This window comes from Balaenoptera borealis (genome assembly GCF_965194805.1).
Source record: "Balaenoptera borealis genome assembly, chromosome: 21".
NCBI classification, from domain to species: Eukaryota; Metazoa; Chordata; class Mammalia; order Artiodactyla; family Balaenopteridae; genus Balaenoptera; species Balaenoptera borealis.
The window spans coordinates 4,419,318-4,445,720 of record NC_138880.1 but is presented as its reverse complement, the minus strand read 5'-3'; the positions used below and the strand labels follow the sequence as shown (position 1 = coordinate 4,445,720).

At 50.8% G+C, this 26,403-nt stretch overlaps 1 protein-coding gene across 5 annotated transcripts in view; it reads right to left on the bottom strand.

Moving 5' to 3' along the window:
• The window catches only part of ANK1 (ankyrin 1), a 210,258-nt gene that overhangs the window by 86,481 nt on the left and 97,374 nt on the right, over positions 1–26,403 (bottom strand). For 4 of the 5 annotated variants that reach the window (XM_082374703.1, XM_082374700.1, XM_082374702.1 and 1 more), the window contains exon 2: positions 6,388–6,489. In XM_082374703.1, the coding sequence (XP_082230829.1) occupies positions 6,388–6,489 (102 nt within the window). Of the gene's footprint in view, positions 1–6,387; positions 6,490–12,818; positions 13,085–26,403 lie in introns of those variants that run through there. The other variant, XM_082374701.1, reaches the window with a different exon arrangement.

Genomic DNA, 26,403 nt, shown 5'->3' with positions numbered 1-26,403 from the left:
CAGGGGACTATACTCAATATCTTATAATAAACTATCATGGAAGAGAGTGTAAAAAAAGAATATATATATATGTATAACTAAATCACTTTGCTGTACACCTGAAACAAACACAACATTGTAAATCAACTATATTTCAATAAAAATTTAAAGATAAATAAAATTTAAAAACTGAAAAAGAAAAAGTGGCAGTGCTTAGATGGAGTTCCTACATGGGCTAAGCGTCAAATAAATAAGGTTTCATCATTAGTGGTTACAGCAGACTAGAGAGCTACCGACTGATTTTATGAGCACCTACTATGTGCAAGGCAGAATCCTGACAAGGAGCGCTGAATAAAGCAAAGTCCTCTCCCTTCGAGGTGCCTCCACTGTAGCAGGGAAGACAGAGAGTAATGAGGAGAGACACAGACGCATAGCAAGTCAGGCAGTAGTAAGTACCACGGAGAAGAATAAGACAGGCTAAGGGGATGGAGGTTTCCTGGGATGCTCCCGAAAACCCTTCTTCTAACTCTCTGCCTTATGCCAGCGCTGCAGACGACAAGGCCTCTGCTGTTGGAGTGAAATTTCCTTTATTCCTATCAGGAGGGGCAATGAGCCAGGGCTTGTGAGCGTCATAAGAACAGAGCAGAAACCTGAAACAGTGAGGCTTTTCGCCCCTGGGGTTAGAGCTGGCCGTTCCCAGTGGAGCCCCACGTAGACCCGGCAATTCTAGGAATTCGGGAGAACAGAGGCTCTTGACTTGCTGTCCTCTCGTTCTCTTTTTATTGGGCTGACTGCTAAGCACGTAAGGTCGATTAGTGCATCCCAGAAAGTATGTTTTTTTCTTGCTATGGCCTCCATAATAAACTATTTTAATTTGATATAAGTAATCTAGCAATAATTCTGGAAATTGGACACATGAGGCTGCTGTTAGTATGTGTCTAATTATGGAGCCATTTATTCAAGCCAGTATCGACCATATTACACGTCGTGTGCTGGGTGTTGAGGGGCAGAGGCAGCTACGGGCTTCGCCACCAGGTCGCTTAGCATCTACTAGGACAGATAAGACGACTTTGCTATGCTCTACGGTCGGACACGGCTGAGCTGTGAGAGGATCGGGGTGACGACAGCGGACATTGCTTCAGGCCCTGGGGACAACTGTGTCTTCGCGATGGCTTTTGAGCTGAGACGCGACCCAACCAGCCCGCTGCCGTGTGCGAGAACGACACGGTCCCGGGCTGAGTCAGGGCCCCTGGCCCACAGATGCCCTGTGCCGTGTGTGCTGAGACCACCACAGCCAGGGCGACAACCCTGCGAGCCTGGGGGGGGGGGGCAAGTCCCTGGGCTTCGCTCCCGACCTTCTCTCCCCTTATTCAGAGCCCCTCGGGATTCTGCCTGGTCCCCTGCCTCAGCTTCCCCCCACCCCAGTCTCTCCGCTTCTGTCCCTGTGCCCCAAGTCGATTCTCCACACGGCAGCCAGGGTGAGCTATTAAATACCTAAGTTAGATGGAGCACCTTCCAAAGGCGTCCCATCACCCTTGAAGCAAAATCCAGATCCTCACTGTGGCCTGAAAGCCCTTCAAGATTCCGCCCGGCAATTTCTCCCACCTCCCCACCTACCATGCCTCCCTTCCATCCTTCCACTGCAGACACGCTGTTCTTGCTCTTCCGCAAACAAACCAAGCTCACCCCTGCCCCAGGACCTTAGCACATGCCCTCCTCCAGGAACGCTCACCTCCAGAAACCACCTGGTTCTCCCTTACTTCTTTTTAAATCATCCCCTTAGAGAGGCCTGCCTTAACTACATTCTAGATTAGGCCCCTTTCCCTCCCTCCTTCATGGGATGTCTCCTTAGCTGATGTTATATATTTGTTCATTTTCTTGCTAACTGTCTGTCTTCTTCACCAGCTATAAATGTCACGAGAGCACAGACTTTGTCTCTTTCGTCTATCTTGCTCAGTGTCTAATACCTGGCACAAACAAGGTGTTTAATATACACGTGTGAAATGACCCCCACGAAGACACTGGGGGATTAGATTCAACACACCTCTCGGCCCTGTTCTCACCAGCCAACGCCAGCGTTCCACTTCCTTGAGTGCTGAATGGCTTCCAAATATCTATCTTTGGGTTGGCCCTCTTATCTGAGTTCCAGGCTCAAATATCCAATTGCTTACTGTATATTTCGCTGGATTCCTCAAAGACTCCCTAAGAGGATGCCCGCCCAGCCCTGCTCTCTCCTTCTCACCCCGTTTCCACACTCCGAGGCTGCTCCCGGTTCTTCTGTCCGTGAACGGTGCCACCCTCCACAGCCCGCACAGGCCAGACATCTGAGGGTCCCTGCTGAAGTCTCCTTCCCCTGTCCCACCCCCATCCAGCTCATCCATCCCCATGGCCACGACCCTGATCCAGGCCTCCGACGTGTCTCTCCTGGACTACTGCTGTCATCTTATAACCCAGGGGTCCCCCACCCCCCGGGCGCAGACCACTACTGGTCCACGGCCTGTTAGGAACTGGGCTGCCCAGCCGCTCCCCATCCCCAGTACCGCCTGAACCGCCATCCGTGGAAAGACTGTCTTCCACGAAACCGGTCCCTGGTGCCAAAAAGGTTGGGGACTGCTGTTATAACTGGCTTCCCTGTCTCCACCTGTGGGCCCTTCCACCTGTCGTGTTCACAGTGGGCACCTGCGGCCCTGTCACTCCTGTGCCTGAATCTGTGGTCGCTCCCCTCGGCTCTTAGGATAAAGATCAGAATCCTTAACCGGGTCTGCAAGCCGGGTGGATGCTCTACCAGGACACGCGGATGCAGCTGTGCAGGTGGTCAAAGGCTGAAATCCCTCCATCCTTCTCGGTCAGTCCCCCTACTCCTGCCGTTCTGGTCCCTCCCCAAGACCCTTCTCCTCACTCGGCAACGTGGGGCGCAGCAGGAAACACTGGCGCACACGTGCCCACACTCGTGATGCACGCACACGGCTCGGGCCTTGGGGCACGCTGACCCAGTTGTTGGCTCCTGTGACCATTGCCCCTGCCTCTCGGGTCCAGCACAGCCCTGAGGTCACCTCTCCGGCCTCATCTGGTCCCTGTTCTCTCCGCCTGCAGCCATTCTGGCCGCCACTAAGCTCTCCAGGCTCTCCTCTGCCTCTGGAATGTTCTTCCCTCCCCTCCCTCATTAACCCCATCTCACCCCTCAGCTCAATATCTCTTCCTCTAGGAGTCTTCTCTGACCTCCAGCCCTATCCTACATCTTTCTTACACATTCTCCTAACACCCTCTGCCTTTCCTCATGGCTCCTAACGTAGTTTGGTCTGCAGATCCATTTGCGTGATTATTTGACTTAACAGCTCTCACAGCCAGTAGACTATAGTTCAGAGACGATGAGGATGACGGCTTTTTTCTTTTTTTAACCACTAAATTCCTAAAGTCCAGCTCTACACGTGAGGAGGTATCCAGGAAGACACTGGCTACCGGATCTGAAGCTCGAAAAATGCTTGGATAAGTGAAAGACGCGGGTATTCATGGAAAGATACTGGCGTAGGCACATGCAGACATGTGTCCTTGTGTGTGGACTTGTTCTTTTCTATAACTATAATCATAGGGATCAAAATCAGTAGACATAATCTATGCAACAAGAAAGCTGCCCTGAATATTCAGATGTCTCTTAAATAAGCCTCTTTTCACACTACTTAGCGTAATTATTTCTGAGTATGGCAAACAACTCCTATTCTTTCCACGAAACATACTCTTTGAAAGCGTGTTGCTTATATGAGGATCAGCATTTGCCGTATTACTGCTATCATGGTCCACTGGCTCCAAAGATTCAAGCAAAAGCAAATTCTCGAGCCGTGACCCCAGGACAAGAGCCTGTTTTTATCTTCTCAAAACAGTGAATGCACGCTTTAAAGAGAAGAAGCTCTCATCCCATAAGGAGGACGGGCGGGTCTGCGCGTGTCACAGGGCAAGGGCGTTGCCCGGATGGTGCGCTGAGGTTAACCCGAGGTTCGAGTTCTAGCCCCGCTGCGCCCCACCGTTCAGTCCTCTCCCCCCTTCCCCGCCCCGCCCAACAGGCTCCACTCAGAGCAAAAGCCAACTCGCCCGCTAACACCAGAAGGAGGCTCCAGCGACGCTGGCACTCCTGGGCGGGTCTGCAGCTTTGCCCCTGCGGCAGCACAAGACAAAGAGCAGCAGGGCCCAGATCTGGGGGAGGGGGTGAAGGAGCCGCGGGGCTAGACCAGCAGGAGGGGCTGTGCACCTTGGGGAGCCCTCCTTTCACACACCCGCCCTCCACATTATTTCCTCGCCTGCAGCAGTTAGCAGTTTCCTCTGGCGCTAAGCCCATGGGAAAGCGTGTCCATAAAGAGCAAATATTGCCTCATGCTCGTGGAGCCTGAGATGAACCGAGGAGGTGCCTTAGAGGAGCGACGGCAGAGGGACAGGCCATTCACACGCCGGGGCCTCACCAGCAGCAGCCCGATCCGGACCGAGCCCCTCCCGGTGTCATCAGAATCTTCCAATTTCACACGGAAAATCAGCTCTGGCTCAGGGCTTAGGGACATGCAGTTGCCCCCATTTCTGCTAAGTGGCTCCTTTGAGAGCTGGCGTCTTAACCCTTGGAAGGCCTCTGAGGGGCTGGTGCGTCTCAGGCGGGCGCACTGCGGACACTCAGCTGGGTTTCTGGGCCTGAACAAAGGAAGCCAGAACTCGCATCGCTGCCGCCCAGGAATGCATCCGCGGGTGTCCCCACAGGGCTGGGGGGTGGTTGGCGACACCACGACAGCTCACGCAGCCCCTCTCCTGAGCGCTCTGATCCCAGGGCTCTCCCTTGGCCCCCAGACTTTGCTCCTACTGTGTCCTTCCCCATGAAAGAAGTGGGTCCAGAGTGTCAATCTCTCCAAAGGCAACCTTTAGGGCTGTACATTTACTGAGAATCCCCTCGAATGTCCTCAGGCCTGTGGACACGCGCAGGCTGGGATATTTGGGTGGAGGGATGACAGAAGGGGGGCTTGCTTCTCCCCATCTAGTTTGCACCCCCATCCACACGCCTGTCTCCTCTCTGAAGTTCACAGCCATGGCTGCTGCTTCATATCACACACCTACTTGTTTCCCATCACACCCCCCCCCGCCCCATCCTCTCTGATCTTCCAGCTGTGGATTTAGACCACAGAAGACCAATTGGATCCAGAAGGGGTCTTGGCACAGGGTATTGTCCATCTTAAGTAGGATGAGGGCCGGAGGCACGCCGCCAGTGGAAAAATTAAGCTGCATTCCTGGTATTTCCCCTGCTGGCTTGTAAAAGTCATCCAGTCCAGCACTACACGGATGGACCCTGAGGACACCGTGCTCCGTGAAATAAGCCAGTCAAAGACATACACTGCATGAGTCCACTGATATGCATGAGGTACCTGGAGCAGTCAGATTCCTAGAGGCAGACAGGAGGTTGGCGGTCGCCAGGGGCTGGAGAGGAGGGAAGGGCGAGTTGCTGTTTAATGGGTGCAGAGATTCAGTTTTACGAGAGGAAAAGAGCCCTGGGGATGACATCCATGGATGTACTTAAGGCCACTGAACTGTACACTTACAAACGTTTAAGATGGTCGATTCTATGTTATGTGCCTTTCACCACAATTAAAAACAATTTTTTTAATGGTTAAGATGATTTTTTAAAAAGTCACAATCGGTAACTTTCTTCTCAATCAGAAATGGAATCAGCTGTGTACCTGAACAACTGGCAGAAACAAACAAACACAACAGAAGTCATCCGATCCACGGCCCTGGACACACCCCTGTCCTCCTTCTTGGGAGTAAGATCCTCTCTATTCAGTCAGTGCCTAGATTTCTGGCCCCAAACCTGACTCTCTGTCTTCCAACCCATCCTGCACACTTTCAGTCCCCTCCCCCTCCCTAAACCAATCCCTGTCACTCAGCACCAGAAACATCCAGAGAAGCCCTTTCAGCCTCTCTAGTTCTCAGTCTCTGTCAACATACGACAGAGCAAGTCCTCAGCACTGTTTCCTTCTCAGCCCAGCAGCGCACCCACAAAGGCCGCTGGCGGACAAAGGAGATGAATGTCACCACTGACACAGCATCCTTCAAAGGCCCTTCCTCCAGCCCACTTTCAAAGGCCACAAATTCTAAGACCGCAGCAGGGACCAGCCGAGACTTCTAAGGGGAGAGGCCGCAGGGGATGGAGCCGGGTGCAGCCCACACTGTTCGGGCACCAGCGTTTCTCTATGGGACCCTGGGCCGCTGCAGGGCCACAAACACCAGGGTTAGGGCCTTCAGTGGGCGGGAGCCCTGAGGGATATTTGAGGCCACTGGGAAAAGGTGAATAGAGGCAGATTCAAGCCTTCAGGAAAGGGCACCAGGCAAGAGCGGCTCTTCAGAGACCACATGCCTGCCTGCACCCTGCATCTCACTTACCTGGTTACAGGTGTTAACGTCTACCCCGTTCCGCAGGTGGTCCAAAGCTTTGTCCAAGTTACCTGATCTTGCTGCCCTCAGGAAGCTGGTAGCAGCATCGGCCTGTGAGGAGAGACAGCGGCTGTGAGTGGGTCTGTGTGACGAAGATGTCACGATCCATTCAAGCCCAGAGCTGTGCAAGAGGGCCAAGGTCACGGCGGCAGCCGGCACACCCTCCTGCCCAGGTGCCCACCATGGTCCCCAGGCGTGTACGGGCCTGGAGCCCCTGGACAGACCGCTCTCGGCCCACGTGCGGGGCGGCCTTCAGAGCCCGGCCTCCCTTCCTTTTGGTGTCTTTATGAGCAAGCGGTCTTGGCTAGGACCCGGGAGGGGCCGGCCTTCGAGAGGGTTCCCGGTCCACCAGTGACCGCTCAGCAGGCCGGGCGTCTCACTGCCTCCATGCTCCCACGGGCTCCGCCTTCCTACTGAGGGGCCCAGATCACACTGGCCGGCCCCACCCACTGAGTCACAGACGGAGGCACCACAGGAGCCAGACGCAAGCTCTTTGGTGCTCTTTTGTGGTTTTGTTTTTAAGTAAACAGCACGTAGCACTTACTCCGCGCCCAGAACCATTATCGGCACTTGACATATAACATGTATCCACACACACACACACAGATGCATTTCGTCATTTCAAATATCCCCAAGAGGTAAGTACTATTGCCGTCCCCATTTTACAGATGAGGGAACGGAGGCCCAGAGAGCCCAAGTGACTTGTGCAGGTTCACACAGCAGGGAAGAGGCACAGCAGGCAGTCTGGCTCTGCCACCTGACCTGGCAGGTGCCCCTCGCCAGTTTTCCTGAATGACAATAAAGCACTTGGGGTCTGTATGCTGAGGCTCAACCACCTACAGGCACATCCAGATCCTGCCCAGGAGATTGGTTTGTATTAGAGATGAATGATGGCCAGAGAGTGAGAGCTGGGGGGGACGGCAGACAACTGCAGGGGCTCCGAGTAGCTCCCCTGCGTCTAGGGGGGCCCTACAGTCTGCAGGTACCTCTGCTCCTGTGTTCTTATCTGTAAGCCAGGGAGGGAGGGGGGCAAGGCCTTTCCCACACCCTGGCTGTGACGCTGAAAGGAAATATTATACATGATTATAATTATGACATCAGCACAAGCGCTGAGCACGGTGCTTGCACACGGTGTGCACTCTGGGTGAGTTTAACAGGTGAGAGCTGTCACGTGAAAAGCCACGTGTGAAGTGGGGGGAGGTTAGGGTTGGGGGGCTTATGATGTTCCTCTAGAAGATCCACCCAGGGGTGCTCTGTCTCCTTCCATGCTCCCCTCCTCCAAGAACGTGCTGTAGCGGGCTGAACCGTGGCCCCCCAAGATACGCCTGCACCCTAACCCCTGGAGCCTCTGAATGTGACCTTACTTGCAAAAAAAGTCTTTGCAGATGTAAGTATTATGGGGCTTGAGATGAGATTGTCCTAGATTACCTAGGTTGGCCCTAAATCCAGTGATAAGTGTCCTTATAAAAGACAGAACACACACACACACACACACACACACACACACACACACACACACGAGATGTAGGCAGAGGTCGGAGTGACGCGGCCACAAGCCAAGGAAGCTGGCAACCAGCAGAAGCTAGAAGCGGTCAAGAACAGTCGCCCCTGGAGCCTCCAGAGGGAGCGAGGCCCTGCCAACACCCTGATTCAGACCTCTGGCCTCCAGACTGTGAGAGAAGATATTTCTCCTGTTTTAAGCCACCAAGTTTGTGGTACTTTGTTAGAGCAGTCACAGGGATGATGGTCCCTAAACATGGAAGATTCAAAATCTACAGCCAACAATCTCAGTGTCCTGCAATTAAACCAAAGCAGGGCTGCACACCTTCACCAATTAAACAGTTAATCCAGGGCAGGAAAGATTCTCCAGCCTTACAGATCTTCACAATGGAGGGCTGCCCTGTGCCCCCGTCCCTGCCACCTCAGGCCTCTAGAGCTGCTCTAGAACTCCTGGTCGACCCCTCGCTGACCTTCCTAAACTCCTGATGTCCTGCCAGCCCTCCCCGACTCCAGGCCCGCAAGGGTCCTGCTATAACCCAAGCTCAGACCCAAGCTCTGAGTCTGCTGGTTCACGACACACGTGGCTCTCCATGCCGCCAGCAGGGCGGGAGGGCCCCTTCCTCCTCCCTCCTCCCTCCCTGTCCCGCCATGGCATTCCCACGCTCTGTCTCCCACCAGGCCCACACCCTCACTATCCGGGGGTCCTGACGTCCTCTCACTTGTTATGCCCGATCTTGTCTTTCTTCCTAGTCCACTCAGCCCCTATGTCCTCTATGATGCTAACCTTGGATACTCAATACTTACCATCTTTAAATCTAGGAACAGGAGCCTGATTTTTTAAAAAAATACATTTTAAATACACCTTCTTCTAGTTCTTATATTTATACAAGGCTTGTCTCCCCCCACCAAATTGTTGGCTTCTCAGGGCAGGGACCAAATCTTCTATCACTTTTGAATCCTTCAAAGCATGAAGCATCTGCTAGGCCAAGACCTCCCCTGGCCTAAAACACAGGGCACCTAACATCCCCAGGCTCCTTGCCAGGGCATCTGTAGAGAGGGATTATTTCAGAAATGAGGATTAATCTGTTGGTTCCTCATGAGCTGGATTCCCAGAAAAATCAGGCTCAAGGTTCAGTCCCTCCGAAAATGTCTGTCTGTGCCTGCTGGTTCAGAAAACCTGTCTGGACTCAGCTGTTTGGAAAAAAATAGTACATTATTTCCCCAAAATGAGAGTATTAGAGAGAGACACATCTCCCACTTGTCCAAACTATCTTCTGCAGCACAATCATAGGATTTGGGATGAAAACCTAAGCATGGTGGATACAAATAGATATAACACCAACTAATGACACTGTCACTATTCAAAGCATTGAATCTAGGAAGCAAAGGAGAATATTTATGACAGACAGACAAGCAGATAAACAGAGGGCTGGGGAAGCCCAATCTGGATGAGACTGAAGAAGGCTCAATAGTTTCTGTTGTGTGTCTAACTGAACCATGAAATTATAATACTAATATCAATCAATTCTATCTTTCAATCCTGATCACAACCTGTGAGGCAGGTATAATTATTATGTCCATTTTAGAGGTGACAAAACTGAGGTTTGGGGAGGTTAATAACTTGCCCAAGTTCTGTGTTAGTTAACACTCAGGGATTCAGCCCAGGACGCCCTGAATCAAGCCAAAACCTTCCTACTGCCTTTGACCCTGAGGTGCATTCTCAGCGATTTCAAACCTGAGGGTGACCAGAAAGCCATGACAGGTGTAGGGGCTGGGAGGGCCCCCATGCCTTTCCCAATTAAACAGTGAATCTATGGCAGAGAAAGGGTTCCCGGCAGGTCCTGGCTCGGACCCTGACCTGCTGCGTTGAGGCCAAGACAGGCCTCTAGGAAGGAATCGTCTAGCCCCAGTCCTTCCCTTCCCTGATGATAAAACTGATGGTAAAAATAAAGTGACCGGCTAAGGTCACCTAGATAGCTGGAGGTGAAGTTCAATTGCTAAGGCGTTTTCATTTTCTTTTTAGTCTTCTCTGGGCATAGAGTCGTCAGGACCCAGGTAGGATCTTCAGGGTATCTTACAGGTGGATTGTAGGTAATAATGGTGTCATTCCACTGTGTATCCCCCAGTTTAATTCTACAACTTATTTCCTGAGGTCCAGTTTCAAGTCCAGAATCATGCCAGGGCAAAGAGAGAGAGTAAAAATTCTGAATATAGGTCTCTGCCCTGGTGATTTGAAAAACAAAGTGACAGAGTTAGAAAGTGATCCATTCCACAAGCACGCAGTGGGCACCTCCTAGGTGCCGGAGAATATTTCAACTGCAGAGCAAATGGCGCTCTTTGGAATATGAGACCCACTCTTGCCATCTTGTTCTGCTGAACCTCTAACTCAATTTCCTGCAACTTAATGATCTGTCCTAGGTGCCGTTTCCTGGCGCGTCTAGGAACAGTCTGTAACCCAGTAGGGCAGAAAGAGAGTCAAAAGAATCCAATATGCTCCATTTAGAATATCTACCTGAGTAAATACCAACCAGAAAAACAACAATAATGACAAAATACGAACCAGATACGAACTATCTCAGCGCTAGGATAAATTGGAGCAGAGCCCCTGGCCCTCCCTGAGCGCCCTGTCCCTGCAGGACAGCCTCAGAGAGGCCTCCCTGTGTGGAGAGACCAGAGGAACTAAAGAAGGCTGCTCGTTGCGTCCAGAAAAATCAGTCCACGATGGCCCTAAACCCTGTACCACCACCGAGAGCTGTCACCCCTCTGAGCGCCCACACCAAGGCTGCCCACTTGCGCCTTTGCCCCTTCCTCATCTTGAGCTTTATTTTAACCTAATTTTACCCATGAGAAAACTGCCAGCATTGAGGGGAGGGGGGGGCACACACATCTCATTGCATACCCGGCCCACATCCCTGCAGATTAACCCATGTGATGTCCCCGAACTTCTTTTCACAATGAAACAAGTTACCTTCATAAAGCCCTTCCTATGTGTTAAGCCCTCTGCACCAACGACTTCATTGGTTCCTCCCAATAATCTCCAGAGGCAGGTACTTTCATTGTCTCCTTTTCACAGATGAGGTAAATGAGTCACAGAGACGTTAAGCATCTTGTCCGAGGTCACACAGCGCATCCTGGCTGGGCAGGAGTCAAGCAGTGCTTCCTCACTAGCCATGTTCTAGTGCCCAGAGATTCCACTCCAGTTCAGCTCAGGCTGGAGAGAGCCTTCCGCCTGCACTCAGAGGCTGTGCCCACTTCAGCCCTCGCTTCAGGAGGAAGGAAGCAGAGGGGAAAGGAAGGGAATGGAATTCCTCTTGGAACTCAAGTTCTCATCAGGGCTGCTCATCAGAAAAGGGAGGTGAACCCTTGGTTACCTGAGACGCCCGACTATTATTAAACTTGCACTTCCTGAGTGGGGCAATACGAATATAGCAATAGATAAGTAGCAGAGGGGACTCCAGTGTCCGGGGAGGGAGAGCCGGAAGCAGGCAGCTAAATGTCAGCAAGCCTGCACCCGGGGGCAGGGGAGGCTGCCGAAACACCGGAGCCAGGTGGAGTCTAGGTTTAGACCAGGTGGGAGAACCCAGGGCCTCCTCACGCCTTCTCTGGGGCTTGAGATGACCTGAGTTTTCCCAGGACAAACCATGACTGACTTTTTCAAGGTCTCCCAGTGCAAAATCTCATCTAAAAAGATGAATGGAAACTGAGCTCTCATTAATTTCTGTAAACAGTGATAAGACAGTATCTCCTTCCCAAAGGGTCTTGCTTGGGCAAAAGGCAGAGTCACCGCCACAACTCCCAGTAGAGGTTCTGGACCTTTCCCTGAGGGGCTGCAGCACATCCAGAAGACCAAGTACAGCAGGCGGTGTTCGGCCTGTATATGGGGGTTGCCCTTCACATCTGAGACTCCCTTCATACTCAGCGCCCAGGTGTTCCTCGGAGCCCAGGTCGAGCCTCCAAGAAAACAGGCAGCACCCGCCTGCACACACCTGTGTGGCCCCTGCATTAGGCTACTGACGACAGAGAAACAGAAGTGAACCCTGGGCCCCAGTGTGCGTTTTCATTAGGTTTCTTTCATTTTTCTTTCCAGAAAGTTGTGTTATTAAAGGTGTCACTGAGGAAACGAGGTGTGTAAGCCAGAGTCCCGGGTCCTCTTATGACCTCTCCGCGCAAGTACAAGGCCTTGGGGAAAACCCCGTCCATTCCTGCGCTCGTCCAGCTTCATGCTGGGAGGCTGGGTGATGCAGGATGTGAGAAAAGCCACAGTGGACCCTGACGTTGGACAGACCTGGCGTGAAGCCCCGCTCCGCCACTTGATGCTGTGCCTCGCACAAGTTCCCAGACCTCAATTCCATTGCTAAAATGGGGACAGTGCACAGCTCGCCGGGGGGGCCCCGGCTCCCTCTCACCCCCATTCATTTCCCGCTGACTCTGGACCTCCGGGCGCGGGCGCTCGTGTTTCTAAGGTCTGGGGCTCAGGCGTGCCGCGGGCGCCCGAGGCGGCCCTTCTCCGGCCAAGGCCAAGGCCGGGGCATCCCCGCGGGTCCGAGTTGGTCCCCGCGAGGGGCGGCCGGTCGCCCCCCACCGCAGAGTCAGCCCGGCAGGACTGTCCTCCGGGCACCTCCGCGCGCCCGCCCGGCCGCCCGGCCACGGGTCCGGCCGCCTCCCGGCACCAGCCCCTCCGCGGCGGCGGCCTCCGGGCCAGAGGAATTTTCCTCTGGATCCCGCTAGAAGCCTCGGCGCCCGCGGACGTGAGGCAACAGAAGGGCGGCCGGCGCGCGTCCCCGCCCGCGCCCGCGCCGGGAAAGTTGGCGGCCGGCGAGCCCGCGGCGGGGGGCGCGGCGGCGGGGACCCCGCCCGGCGCGGGCCGGCCTGGCACTCACCGCGGCGTCTGGACCCGACCTGCGCGGTCGCGCTGCCATCGTCCGGCGCCCGCGCGGAAATCCGAGCCCGCGGCCGGCTCCCCTCCCCCGTTATCTGCTCGGCGGCGCGCGGAGCGCCAGCAAGTTAAGCGGCATCAGGCTAAAAATACAGGCGCCCGCCGCTCGCCTCGGCTCGGCTGGGCTCCGGCGCGCGGACCCCGGCGCCCGCCCGCCGCCAGCCCGCCGCCAGCCGCTAGTGGGGCCTCTTCATTTCCTCCCCATCCTCGCGTCTGACGCGAAAGGCAACGCGGAGCGATCTCCGGAGACGAGGCCCCTGCGGCCGAGCCCCGCGGCGCGGGCGCGTGGAGGGCCGCGTCCTGCGGCTGCAGGCGGGAGGCGCACACGTCCAGGCGAGGTGAGGAGCCCCACGCTGCATGGCGCTCCCGCCCTGCCTCTTGCCTCCCCGACCGCCCGGGTGAGTGGGCCCCGGGGCCGGCGGAGACGGCCAGGGCGAGCTCAGCAGAGGCTATTTATGCCCCATCACCGATCTGCATGTTTCCAGCTCTTGCAGCGTGTCCTGAGATGCCAGCTCATCAGCCTCTTCCAGCTGCTGCCGGGAGCCGCGCGGCGGAGTGAAGCTGAGACGCGGATCTGTTACTACGTCTCCCTCATCCCTCCAGTCTGACTGTGTTTTAGGGAATGTCACCTAAGGCCGGAGGAAGCTCCCAGATTCTGCTCCGGGACCATCCTCACCTTTTCATGCGGTCATTTCGGGGACAGATGTCAGGAGCATGTGGGGGGGGGGTGTGACACCAGGGACTACGCTGAGTGATGAGCAATGGCCAGCAGAAGCAGTGACAGGGATTGTCACAGCCACGGGCGATACTGCTTGTCCCATCATGGATGTTCTGTATCATGAGCCCAGCTTCATGCTCTCTTCAAATAGCAGTCTAGACACGACACCAAATGCTCTTTTCCCACCCCTCCTGCCCCGAAGCATGGGGGGCACCGGACGCCTGTGTGTTTGGGAAGAATTAACCCACTGAGTACCTATTAGGTGAAGGACATATTGCGTTACCTCATTTAACCGTCGCAGGCGCCTCTTGAGGTAGAAGATGCTATTGTAGTTGTGTGGGTGGAGAAGCTGAGCCCAGGGAGGTTAAGGTCAGGACCAAGGTTACTACCAGTAAACGGAGGGTCCAGCTGACCCAAAGCCCTTCCATTAGCAACACTGGCAAGATCCCCAGCCCAAGTGTGCCCAGTGCCAGGAGGATACGACGCGCAGGATACCCTGAGGTTAGAAAAAACTGAGTGTTTTCCACAGTTAGGTGCTCTTGTAAATTGGTGGAGCCACTTTGGAAAACAGTATGGAGGTTCCTCAGAAAACTAAAAATAGAACTACCATATGATCCAGCAATTTCACTCCTGGCTGTTTATCCGAAGAAAACAAAAACACCAATTTGCATGCACCTCAGTGTTCACAGCAGCATTATTTACAATAGCCAAGACATGGAAGCAACCTAAGTGTCCATCAACAGACGAATGGATACAGAAGATGTGGTACATATATACAATGGAATATTACTCGGCCATGAAAAAGAATGAAATTTTGCCATTGGCAACAACATGGATGGACCTGGAGGGTATTATGTTTAGTGAAACTGAGTCAGACAGAGAAGGACAAACACTATGCTTTTTCACTTATATGTGGAAACAGAACCATAAAACAAATGAATATAACAAAACAGAAATAGATTTACAGATACAGAAAACTAGTGCTTACCAGTGGGGAGGGGGGTGAGGGAAGGGCATTAAGAGGTACAAACTACTGGGTATAATATAAATAAGATATGAGGATGTAATGTACAGCACAGGGAATATAGCCGATATTTTATAATAACTTTAAATGGAGTATAATCTATAAAAATATTAAATCACTATGCTGTACACCTGAAACTAAAAACTAATATAATATTATAAACTATCTCTACTTCAAGTAAAAGAAAAAAAGTAAGGTGCTCTTCAAATCCATTTGACAATTAGGGGAACGTCCCAAATAAATGGAATAAATAAAGATCCAGAGAGAAGTACAGGATGTTGCCGAAAAAGAGTGATCTGAAGTGTATAATGCAACTAACCTCTCCCATGTGGATGAAAACACTGGAATTTGAAGACAGCGGCATCAGAATTTTCCAGGCCTGAGACCCTCAACACCATCAGAGGACAGGCAACCTCTGAAAGGTGGAAAACGCCACACTCCTGTACCAAAGGCAGGTGTCTGGCTGGGGGAGTCACCACGGCCCCTTCTCCGAGCACAAAAATGCACACATTGTAAAGACACGGGTTACCCTACAGGTCTCTTGCTCTGTGCTTCTTAAAACTGCCTCTCAGATTTGCTAAAAGCCTCTACATAGAGAGCTTCAATTAATAAATTATGGTTACTGGAACAGCCCTGATCATAGCCCAGTGCAATATCTCAAGGGATTCCAAAGCACTGTTCCAACATTAATATTTAGAGAGAGAGAAATGCCCTACTCAAATGGCAGATGAACAATATGAACAATATAACAGTTTCAAAAGCACTAATTCAATTGACTCACACGATGAACTGAAAAATAGACCATTTTTAACAGCTGTATTGAAGTGTAACCGACACACTATAAACTGCATATTTAAAATGTACCATTTAGTAAGTTATATATATATATATATAACCCTATAAAACCATCTCTACAATCAAGACAATGTACCTCCAAAATCACCTCCAAAAGTTTCCTTCTGCCCCTTTGTAGCCCCTCCCATTGGTCCCTACCCTTGCCAACACTTGGTATGGTTAGCCTTAATTTAGACATTCTAATAGATGTGTAGTAGTATTTCATTGTGGTTTTGATTTGCATTGCCTAATAACTAATGCGGCTAAACATCTTTTCAGGGGCCTACTTGCCATCCACATAGCTTCTTTGGTGATGTATCTGTTCAAATCTTTTGCCAATTTTTAAATTGGGTTGTTTGTTTTCTGATTACTGAATTTTGAGAGTTCTTTCTAGACAGCACATCTATTTTAAAGGTGAGATGAACTGAGATCTTACACGTAAAGTGAAATGTTCAAAGTTAAATAGCAAAAATTCCCAACCCAATTCTGATACCCAGGTAGTATAACTCCTAAGCCCAGGGTTCTTTATACCATAATTGCTATGGGTTATATACAATCACAAAGAAAAAAGATGAACTAGTTATAGTGGACCAGAAGCTGAATACAACCCATGGTACTGTTGAGAGAATGGCAAAAGGGACTGAGGTATTATCAGAGGACTTGAGTACTCAGGACTGCCAAAAATTCTGTTTTTTTTTTTTTTTTTTGGCTGTGCTGGGTCTCGTTTGCTGCATGCAGGCTTTCTCTAGTTGCGGCGAGCGGGGGCTACTCTTCACTGCGGTGCACGGGCTTCTCATTGCAGTGGTTTCTCTTGTTGCGGAGCACGGGCTCTAGGCACGCAGGCTTCAGTAGTTGTGACACGCGGGCTCAGTAGTTGCGACACGTGGGCTCAGTAGTTGCGGCTCGCAGGCTCTATAGTGCAGGCTCACTAGTTGTGGTGCAAGGGCTCAGTTGCTCCGCAAGGACTGCCGCGAATTCTTGACTTTGGTTGTGACCTCAGTAGGGTTGAGGTTTTGCAACTTAGATATGCAGAGTCGGACAAAGTCCAAGAGGAGAAGAAGGAAACAACTTCAGGCACGTTACCCAATGAGGCCTGAGGTTAAAGGACCTGGGATGATCGACATTAAAGAAGAGAAGGCTCAAGGAGATAGCCCTTAACATGTAAACCCCTGCAGCACTAGACCCTGGATCTCAGATTGGGACTACTTCTATGGTACCCCTTTCCAGGTGCCATAGCCACCATGATTCAATTCTAAGCTTCCTACAGGTAGAGGCAGCTTGGTTCATGTGTCCCATATTCCCAGTCCCTCTCCTTCACTTTTCCCACCTGCTCCCCTATGTGACTAGCACAGACCTGGGCAGTGGTGCTGACTGCTGTATGAACATTTCCTCAGGTCATAAGGAAACGGTAAATCATGGGGTTAAATTGATGTGGAGAAGGTTTAGATCAGACAGAAAGAATTTTTCCAGTGGTAAGGGATGTGACTTAACAGAACTCATTATTCAGAAAGAGCTGAATCTTTGCTGGGGATCTTCAGGGTAGCAGAGAAACATAACTCATCCTTTGATATGGTATAGAGAAGCGCAGGATAAACTAGATGACTTGGAAGGGTTTCTTTGGGCTCTAGGGATTCAGAAAGATAAGCCCTTATTTTTTTTTTTACCATTAATTGACTGTCCCTCCTCAACCCTCCATCACTCCCATACCCTTCGACAACAAAGAATCATCCTGCTCCTTGCCTGTTTCCTAATTTTTTTCATACCTTAGGGCTGCGCTTTTATTACAGGTATTTAGTGTACCCGGGAGATTTGCCTGTGAGAATCACTGAAACCAAAGCAAACAACCAAGGCAAAGGACCAGAAAGGAATTGATGGGCTAAAGAAAAAGACGAGGGGAGCTTGGTAAGGACCCCTTGTTCTATCTTCCAGGTTCATGGCGTGTGCAGTTTTTTTCCAGTCGTGCTAAATATTTTACCAGCTGTCTCTGCAGTTCCTCACAGACAAGCGTAACGAGATGCTGGAGGCTTTGGCCGTGGAGTTCGGTCCTCCAGGCCACGTCAGCTACGTCAGGAGGAGACAGTGTGGGGAGAAGAAAGGGATGCAGCACGCAGAACCCCTGGATGGAGTGGGAGCCTGGCACGGCTCCGGGGCCCCCCTGCCACGAACTCCCCCATGAATCTTTGGTTCTTCCAGAAACTGGGAGGATGCTTCTTCTTGCTCAAAAGCCTGAAGCAAAGGATCCCAGGTGCACGGGGCTCCCGGATGAACCCCAGGATGCTTTGGGGGAACCGAGCTTCAGGCGGCAGCCAGCCTGGACGCAGGCTGGCTCCTCTCTACAGGGACGTCAAAGCTGAGATTCAGGGCAGACCCGGGATTCCAGAGACGGGCCACCTGGCACCTCATGCCCCGAGCAGGGACCACTTCTCTCCCCCTGCAGGTCACTGGAGGGCAGAGGGCCTCCTGCTCCTCTCATTTTAATCCTCTGCAGTCAAGTCAGACTTGGTCCTCACTGAATTGCAACGTCATCATTTGCTTTTCCGGGCAGCCTTAAAATACTCAAAATTAGCAGGCCGCCGACAGTCGAGCTGTGTAACTTCTGATAAAGGGAAGTAACTTTTCTGAGCATGGGTTTCCTCATCAGTGACATGAAAATAACCTTCCCCTGTCCCCCACCCCCAGGTACTGGGAGAATTATGTAAAAATGCCCAGCACCACTGCAGGCACGTAGTAGGTCCTCAGTAAACGACAGGGATGCTCTTTTTTCCTCCGCCCCTCCCTTCCTTCACCAAAGCTTGGGTCAAAGGTCAACTCCCGCCTCCCGCTCCGAGGTAGGGGGTGTGACTGATTTTGCTTCTACGCTGGAAAATTAGGGCCCCGTCACCGCTTCTGCAAGGTCAGAACACCCACGGCGGGATACAGGCCCCCAGGCATCCCCCGCACGCTGCTGGAGCCACTGGACCTCCTGGGCTTTCTTTCACTGCATCATTTTCAATTTCCATTGTCTCTGCCGTGGAGAACCAATTCTCAGGGTGCGTGTACAGCTGAAGCCATGCTCCCGAGCCCAGCCCGGGTCCACAGCTCCTCCCCTGCTGACAAGGCTCGCTTTCCCCCCCGCCATTCTTCTATCTGCGTCGCCCCGCACGCGCTCAGGGAGTTGCCCCGGCCCCCCCGAGTCTCTCTGTACGAGGCCGATAAGGGCGCGCGCCAGGAGCCCCGCCCTTTACTGAGAAAGGCAGGCTGGCTTATCACCACCTGGGGCAGCGGTCATCCACCCGGGGAGTCTGTGAACCACCTAGAGCATCGCTGCCGGGGGTGGGGGTTGGGGGGAATGTCTTTCGTCGTGTGCGCACTATTGCACCCTCCTGCCCTAACCCCCTCCGCAGTTAATTAGGAAGGAACTGCACGGAATAGATGCTCCAGCTGGCGTGTTGAATGGACCAAGAAATCCAGTGTGACTCCTTCAGACCTTTGGTAGTGAGAGAGGAGAGAGAGGCGAGGAAAGAGAGCCTGGCTTGTTTTTCCATTTAACTCTGTGTGGTGAGCTCCGCGCGGCCAATTCAGCTGGCTCAAGGATCCCGGGTGCGGCGCCTATTTAGGGAAGTGATCGGAGCCGGGTATCAGGTGCCACGGTGCTGGCACTGGGCTCTATCGTGTTCCTTTTAAGAGGGTTCGCAGGCCCGGAGTCTATTTTTAAACCTATGAGAAGGTGCCACATGGATTCCACGGAAGGCGAACGTTAAACCCGAGATCACACCGGGGAGGCGGGGAGAGTGCAGCTGAATCTAGGATTTTCTCTTCACGTACACACAGGGCTTTCCCTCAGCCCTGGGACCAGATACTGACGGTCCATCGAAAGGATCTCTTTAGTTGCAGGCCCCTCTTGGACATGACCTTGTGGAATTTGACTCCTGACCATGAACGCTTGAGCTACCCCCTGGGACTATGTTTCAGTATTGAGATTTTAAAAATATACCCGCCCCCCCCCCCCGCCCTGTGAAAAATCAACATGCCTTTTTATATGTCTGTCATCTCTCTTCTGATTTTCAAATCAGGAACAGAAACCCGCACATTCTGCCCGCCCCCCAGCACTGCACGCCCACAGTCAAGTTTGCCAAGGAGAGGATGCAAGCAAAGCCTGACCTCTGCAGGGGTCTCTGTGCCCACACCCCGCCCTGGAAATCTCGTCCCTGTGCTGGAGAGAAGGGTGGGAAGAGGGCTCGAGGGGCGAGTCTGCAGGGCACGGGATTATTCTCCCAGTAGTGAGAAGCCAACAGGCACCAGACATCAGCTTCTCATCAAATAACCAGATGAAGAGAACACAATGTTTTATGTACAATAACAAGTTTCAGCTTCAGTATCCATTTCTCTTTTTGTATAAGAAATAGACCTGGAATTCCTAAAGAACGAACTGCCCTGAGACCAAGCAAGTGCTTCTGCTGAGCAGTTCTGGGACCACCCAGGACCACCAGACAGGGCAGTAAGGATGGGACGAGGCACCTTCTCCTGTGCGTCTCAGACTCCCCATGCCCAGCACAGAAGCTGCTCTCAATAAGCATCTCAGCTGAATGGGAGCTTCAGCCAGGCCGGGTCAAAACGAGTGTTAGCACGATCCTGGCCACACACCAGAGGCTCAGTAAACGTTAGCCAAATTGGAATCTGAATTGATTGATTCCGATTTGTAACTGTCACATCAGTGAAAAAAAAAATTCAGATGTCCAGGGCTGTTTGACAAACTGTTCATTTCCCCGTAAGCCATGATGGTCCCTGTGGATATAGCCTTGGAACCACTGTTGTTTCCTAGGTGGGGAGGTTATGATCCTAGGTGAACTGCGCCGCAGGCAAGGGTCCCAGACCGCAGCCCGTACCGCCCAGCTCTTACCCCCAGTCTCCATCAGCACCAAATTGCCAGTCCAGGCCCCACAGAGCAGCTCCGTCTCCTCACTCCCAGGACAACGAGGCAGACAGGTCTGCAGAGGCTGGGAAAGTGGTGAGATTTCATGAGAGGCATCAGTATCCTGCCAAGAGCATCCCCCATCGTCAGGTGCACTGGTCCACATCGGACCATCATGCTTCGCTTTCCCCACAGTGTGAGGCGCTGGCTACGTTCAGAACTGACGCTTCAGAACATGTTGCCTGACTGCTGATTGCGGAGCCCAGACGCGGGGCGGAAATTACACACATTTTGGAAAACATGTGTGAGACGCTATGCGCTGCCGGGATGGTCCCGTTGACTGAACTATGCCCACCCAGTGCTTCCACACCTCACGGAACCTGCCCCTGTAGCCTGCTGGCACGGGAAGAAGCGTGTGATAACTGGAGAGAATGCACAACTACACTCACTTCTCACTTGCACGTGCTAAGATGGAAACCCCTTTTTTTCTTTCAAATTGCCCAGTGGGCTTGCGTATCGGCAATGAAACCCATGGTTCCAGAGTTTCTGAAGGATGCTCAAGTGTCAGTTCAGACAGCCCTGCATGGCCACCCAGTAGATCCTTTATTTGAACAGTTCTCCCTAAAGGGACAGAGCCAGGATGGGTGGTGGCCCATCGCCAGCCACCTGGAGACTTTCCTGAAGAATTCCAGGGGGGCCCCAAGTTTGTCCAGCCTGTGTAGCAAGGCTTTCCCAGATTGGCAGAGGTGGCCTTGGGACATCCACTAGGAACGGGGGCCTGGGAAGATGATGCTGGGTGACCCCTTCCATGCCCTGTGGCCCAAAATACTTTACTGTAGTGACAATGCAATACAGATGAAAGGGCAGGAGAAGGAAACGATTTGAAAATAATAATAGCTGAAATTTGCAAGCCAGGCGCCATTCGAAGCAATTTAGATGTCTTAACACCTTTAATCCTCAGCAACCACCCTATGAGGTAGCTTACCGTCCCCACTTTACAGAAGACAAAGTGAAGGCGCAAAGACATTAAATAATTTACCCAAAGTCACCAAAGACTAATAGGATGCTTGGGGTGGTGTGTGGAGCAGAGTGAAGGTAGTTGCTCTGGCTTTTGCTTGATTACATGAGCCTAAGGTATTTTTAGGGTATGTGAGAAACGTGAATTTCAATATTCTCCAGAAAGAATTGCTCAGCCTTGGAAATTTGAGTGCAACTAGGGCCTCTCTATTAATTTGGCCATTCTCTCTACTCAGAAAAGACCCCAGCCACTGCTCCAAGGCATGTTCAATGCAGAAATGTTAGACCACTGTTTCTACGAACCCAGGCCTTAAAGGGTTATTTGTTTTGTTTTGTTTTTAACTGAAATATAGTTGATTTACTGTATTATATTAGTTTCAGGTGTATAATGTAGTGATTCAATATTTTTATAGATTATGCTCCATTGAGAGTTATTATGACATTTAGCTATATTTCCCTGTGCTGTACAATATATCCTTGTATTTATTTTATACATAGTAGTTTGTGTCTCTTAATCCCCTACCCCTCCTGGTAACCACTAGTTTGTTCTCTGTATCTGTGTCTGTTTCTCTTTTGTTATATTAAAGGTTTAATTAGAGATGATTGAAACTGTCCTTCCCAGAGGGCTGGGAAAATGGAGAGTCTTGAAACTATAAGGTTGACCTTAATCCCAGGCTACCCCAGTTGAGTTCTCTAGAATCACAACCATGACTTTAGTACCAACCCCTTCTGAACCAGGCGAGGAAAGGTCCAAGAAGCAGGTGCTAAGCCTGCCCAGCTGCCCTGGGTTCTCAGCCCCAAGGCAGTGGAACCCTTAGGGACCCTCTGCAGTGGAACCAACTTCTCTCCCTTTTCATTTGGGCCCCAATGGTCAAGGGTGGACCCAGCTGGCCAATTGCTGACTGAAGAGGTTTCCTCTCTCTTCCCAGAGCCAAAACTTTTCAAGGCAATCAAACCCAATTAAGCTACCACCCAGCCTACCTACGGTCCCCTGAAGTTTGCCATTTTTCACAACTTGACAACAGGAAAGCAGGCTCTTTCCTTCGAGATGCTCTTAAGCTCCTTTCAACGGGGTACTTAGTGGCCACCACAGAAAAGCACCTTGGCATCTGCCTTCTACTTCTTGATCCTATTCTCTTTACTGCCAAGGCAACAGGACAGATGCCACACATAATATCTCACACGGGGCTCATCATAGTATTCTTAATAATTGAATAGAGACCATTATCTTTCTATTTAATCCTCTTGTGAATTCTGGCTGGCTTCTCTTTTGAATATCTTTTCATGCAGTATATTTATCACCCCTTTTATAATTATTTAAATGAAAAAAGGTGAGGAAATAAGCTATAAATCATCAGCCTGATCTACCTTTCTCTACATCCTGCTTCATCTGCAGAAAACCCCACCTACCACAGGTGAATCCTGAGGTATGTTTCTCATTTGGACATTTCAAATCTAGACAATGATGAAGCATGACTAGACGGTCCCTCTCTGAAACCTTGGCTTCATATCTTTTGAAAGAAATAAAATGTTATAGATGTATTGATGTTCTTTCCATCTCCAAAATGTTATGACTTTATGAAGACCTCATTTTTACTCTAAAATCACCCTTGACAACCACCCCCATGAGCTACTTTTCAACATGACTTTTCTTAGCACCCCGACTTTGAACTCCTAAATAAAGGAAGGATAAGCATTAGAGAAAGAAAGTGGGAAAAGGGCAGTGAATCAATTATCACTAACACAACCATTATTGTTTCTGTAATGACTGAGCTAGTTCTTAGCCTTCAGAGAAAGACATTTCCAGGATTTCTGAAATCAGATACCTAGAGGCCAATCAACATTTCCAAAGGAAAATCATTGTCAATATTCGCATCAACCTTTAGTTCCACAAGCGCTTTTAGGGTGAGGGTAGTGGAGGTAAATTATCGACACTGCAGGACTGTTAGTGGTACTGATAGGTCTGCTTCTCCTCATTCATTTACCCTTCCAGTCAAACTGCCGAATTGCCACGCACAATCCGAGAACACGATGGCAGACGCAAATAAGCATATTCTGTGGTTCCTAGCCTTGGGAAGACTGCAAACTAGCAGAGGTGAAAGATATAGCTATATGGAAAATACATAGAACAATAAACGGGTTAAAGATTCAGTAAGACAATAGCTCAAGAGATACTCCATGAGTGTATGATTAAAAGGAAATGAGGGACTTCCCTGGTGGCTCAGTGGTTAAGAATCCACCTGCCAATGCAGGGGACAGGGGTTCAAGCCCTGGTCCGGGAAGATCCCACATGCCACGGAGAAACTAAGCCCGTGTGCCACAACTACTGAGCCCGCGTACCGCAACTACTGAGCCCGCGTACCGCAACTACTGAAGCCCTCGCACCTAGAGCCCGTGCTCGGCAACATGAGAAGCCACCGCAATGAGAAGCCTGCGCACCTCAACGAAGAGTAGACCCCGCTCACCGCAACTAGAGAAAGCCCGCGCGCAGCAGCGAAGACCCAACGCAGCCAAAAATAAAAATTAATTAATTAATTAATAAAAACGGAGGAAATGAGAATGTCCATCGACAGAGGAACGGATAAAGAAGATGTGGTACATATATACAATTGAATATTACTCAGCCATAAAAAAGAAGGAAATAATGCCATTTGTAGCAACATGGATGGACCTAGAGATTATCATACTAAGTGAAGTAAGTCAGACAAAGAAAGACAAATATCATATGATATCACTCATATGTGGAATCTAATTTATAAAATGATACAAATGAACTTATAGAAACAGACTTAACAGATATCAAAAACAAACTTATGGTTACCAAAGGGGAAAGGTCGGGGGGAGGGATAAATCAGGAGCTTGGGGTTAACAGATACACACTACTATATATAAAATAGATAACCAACAAGGACCTACTGTATAGCACAGGGAACTCTACTCAATATGTTGTGATAACAACCGATATGAGAAAAGAATCTGAAAAAGAGTGGATATATGTATATGTATAACTGAATCACTTTGCTGTACGCCTGAAACTAACACAACATTGTAAATCAACTAGCCTCCAGTAAAATCCTTTAAAAAAAGGAAATGAGAGATTCGAACAAGAAGTTCCAGGAATTCAAAGGAAGGGTTGAGATCAGAGGGGAATATGGCACTCGGAGGAATCTTTTATTGAGCAGTGAGACTTGAACCAAGCCTTAAGGGCTGCCAGTTTTTAGGGAGTCACCGGCTTCAATTTCAATGCCACGGATGCTTATTTGGAGCCCCCTGTGTTCTAGGTGTTTGGTTCTAGAAGATAAAGGGAATGCATTCTTCCAACAGAAGGCGGGGATCCAGAAACAAACACTTGTCAATTAAAAATATGTATGTTAGTCAACAGAATAAATATGCCTACTCTAGGAAATGGTGTGAAAATTACGTACAAGAATAATTTATTTCTGACGATAGTACAGCCTTTAAAGTTTGAAATGTCTCCCATCATGAGGTTGAAGGGAGTTTCCATCCCTCACAAAGAAGGTTATGCAAAGAGGAAGATGAGATGATAGTTGTTAGATTCATTTGTTTCTTTAACAAATATTTGTGTGCCTGTTAGGAGCTGGGACTGTTGAGGACCCAGCACGTCCACAGACAGACAACCTGCTCTCACAGAGCTTGCCTTCTGATGGGAGAAGGGAAGTGGTTAGGGCAGTAAGACACAGGTACACGTCTCCTATGGGGAAGTGATAATTGCCAAGCAAGGAAAGGGATGGAGAGCCATGTGGGATGCAGCCCTAGACACACGTGGCCTCTCTGAGGAGGTGACACTGGAGCAGAGGCCTGACTGCAGGCAGGGATGGACACTGTGTGTCTGGAAATGCAAAGTTCGTGAGAGGTAAGCTTGATGCAGGCAAGAAACACTCTAATGCCCTCCCCAGCCCTCTCCCATCACAGGATACACCTCTTGCCGGGTCTGGAATGCCCTCCCCTACACCCACAGATTCTGTGCGTCTTTTGATGCCTATGGGACCAGAAGAGGCGCTGGTAGAGAAACCAAAAGAAAGAAAAAGAAGTAACATTTCGGGGGTGCTAGGCACTGTTCTAAGCATTTTACAAGCGTCAACTCATTCAGTCCTCACAGCCACATCGGAAGGTAGATGCTCTAATTGTCCTTATTTTCCGAGCGGAAAGCGGGGGCGCAGAGACGTTAAGAAACTTGCCCAAAGTCACACAGCATATAAGGGGTAGAGTCAGGATTTGAACTCTGCAATCTGGAGCCAAGCCCACTGCTGTAAACATTGTGCTCTAGGGGACGATGAGACTAGAAGCATAGAAACCCCGGGGAACTTGGAGAAAGCAATAAATAAGAGATGGCAGGTCTGGCTGGGAAAGAGAGGAGAGAAAGCCTGGGAAGGTCTCTGTTCTCTAAGGGCAGCTTGGTGTGTTCTATGGCCGTGCAGATTCCAGGCACTTGCTCTAGTGATCATCTCTCATTTGCTAAGTGCCGACCCTGTCCCAGAGCCCATCAGGGAGGCTGAAGTCACAGACCTTCCTGGGTCTTCCCAGGACCTCACTTGGAACGCAGCTGGCTAATCAGACCAGCTTGGAGGCCCCAGTTCACCTCCTCTTCATTTTGAACCAGTATCTTTCCATGATTTCCTCTTGGACTGAGTGCATAAATAGCATGAACATTTTTCAAGTGTCTGCAGGAGTTTGTTGAGTTAACCTGCGTGACTCATTACTAAAGCATCCAGCTTCTTCTCCTCCCCGGGATGGGATGACACATCCTCCTGCATCCCAACACCCCACCCGGGGGCAGGGGGCTGGAGCAGGCTCTTCTCTTCTACTAGATCCTTCCCACCCACGTGATTGATGCTTCCCGGGCCACAGGTGGTGCTTTTCCCAGACTCCAAGGCCGGAGTGGCTCCCATACTTGCCCAGGGAATGGATGTGCATCTGTGTGCGTGTGTATGCACGCGTGCACACGCGCGCGTGTGTGTGACCGTGTGTGAGTGTGTGTGGACCGTCACTGTCGGGGCAACCTCGGACGTGGAGACAAACAGCGG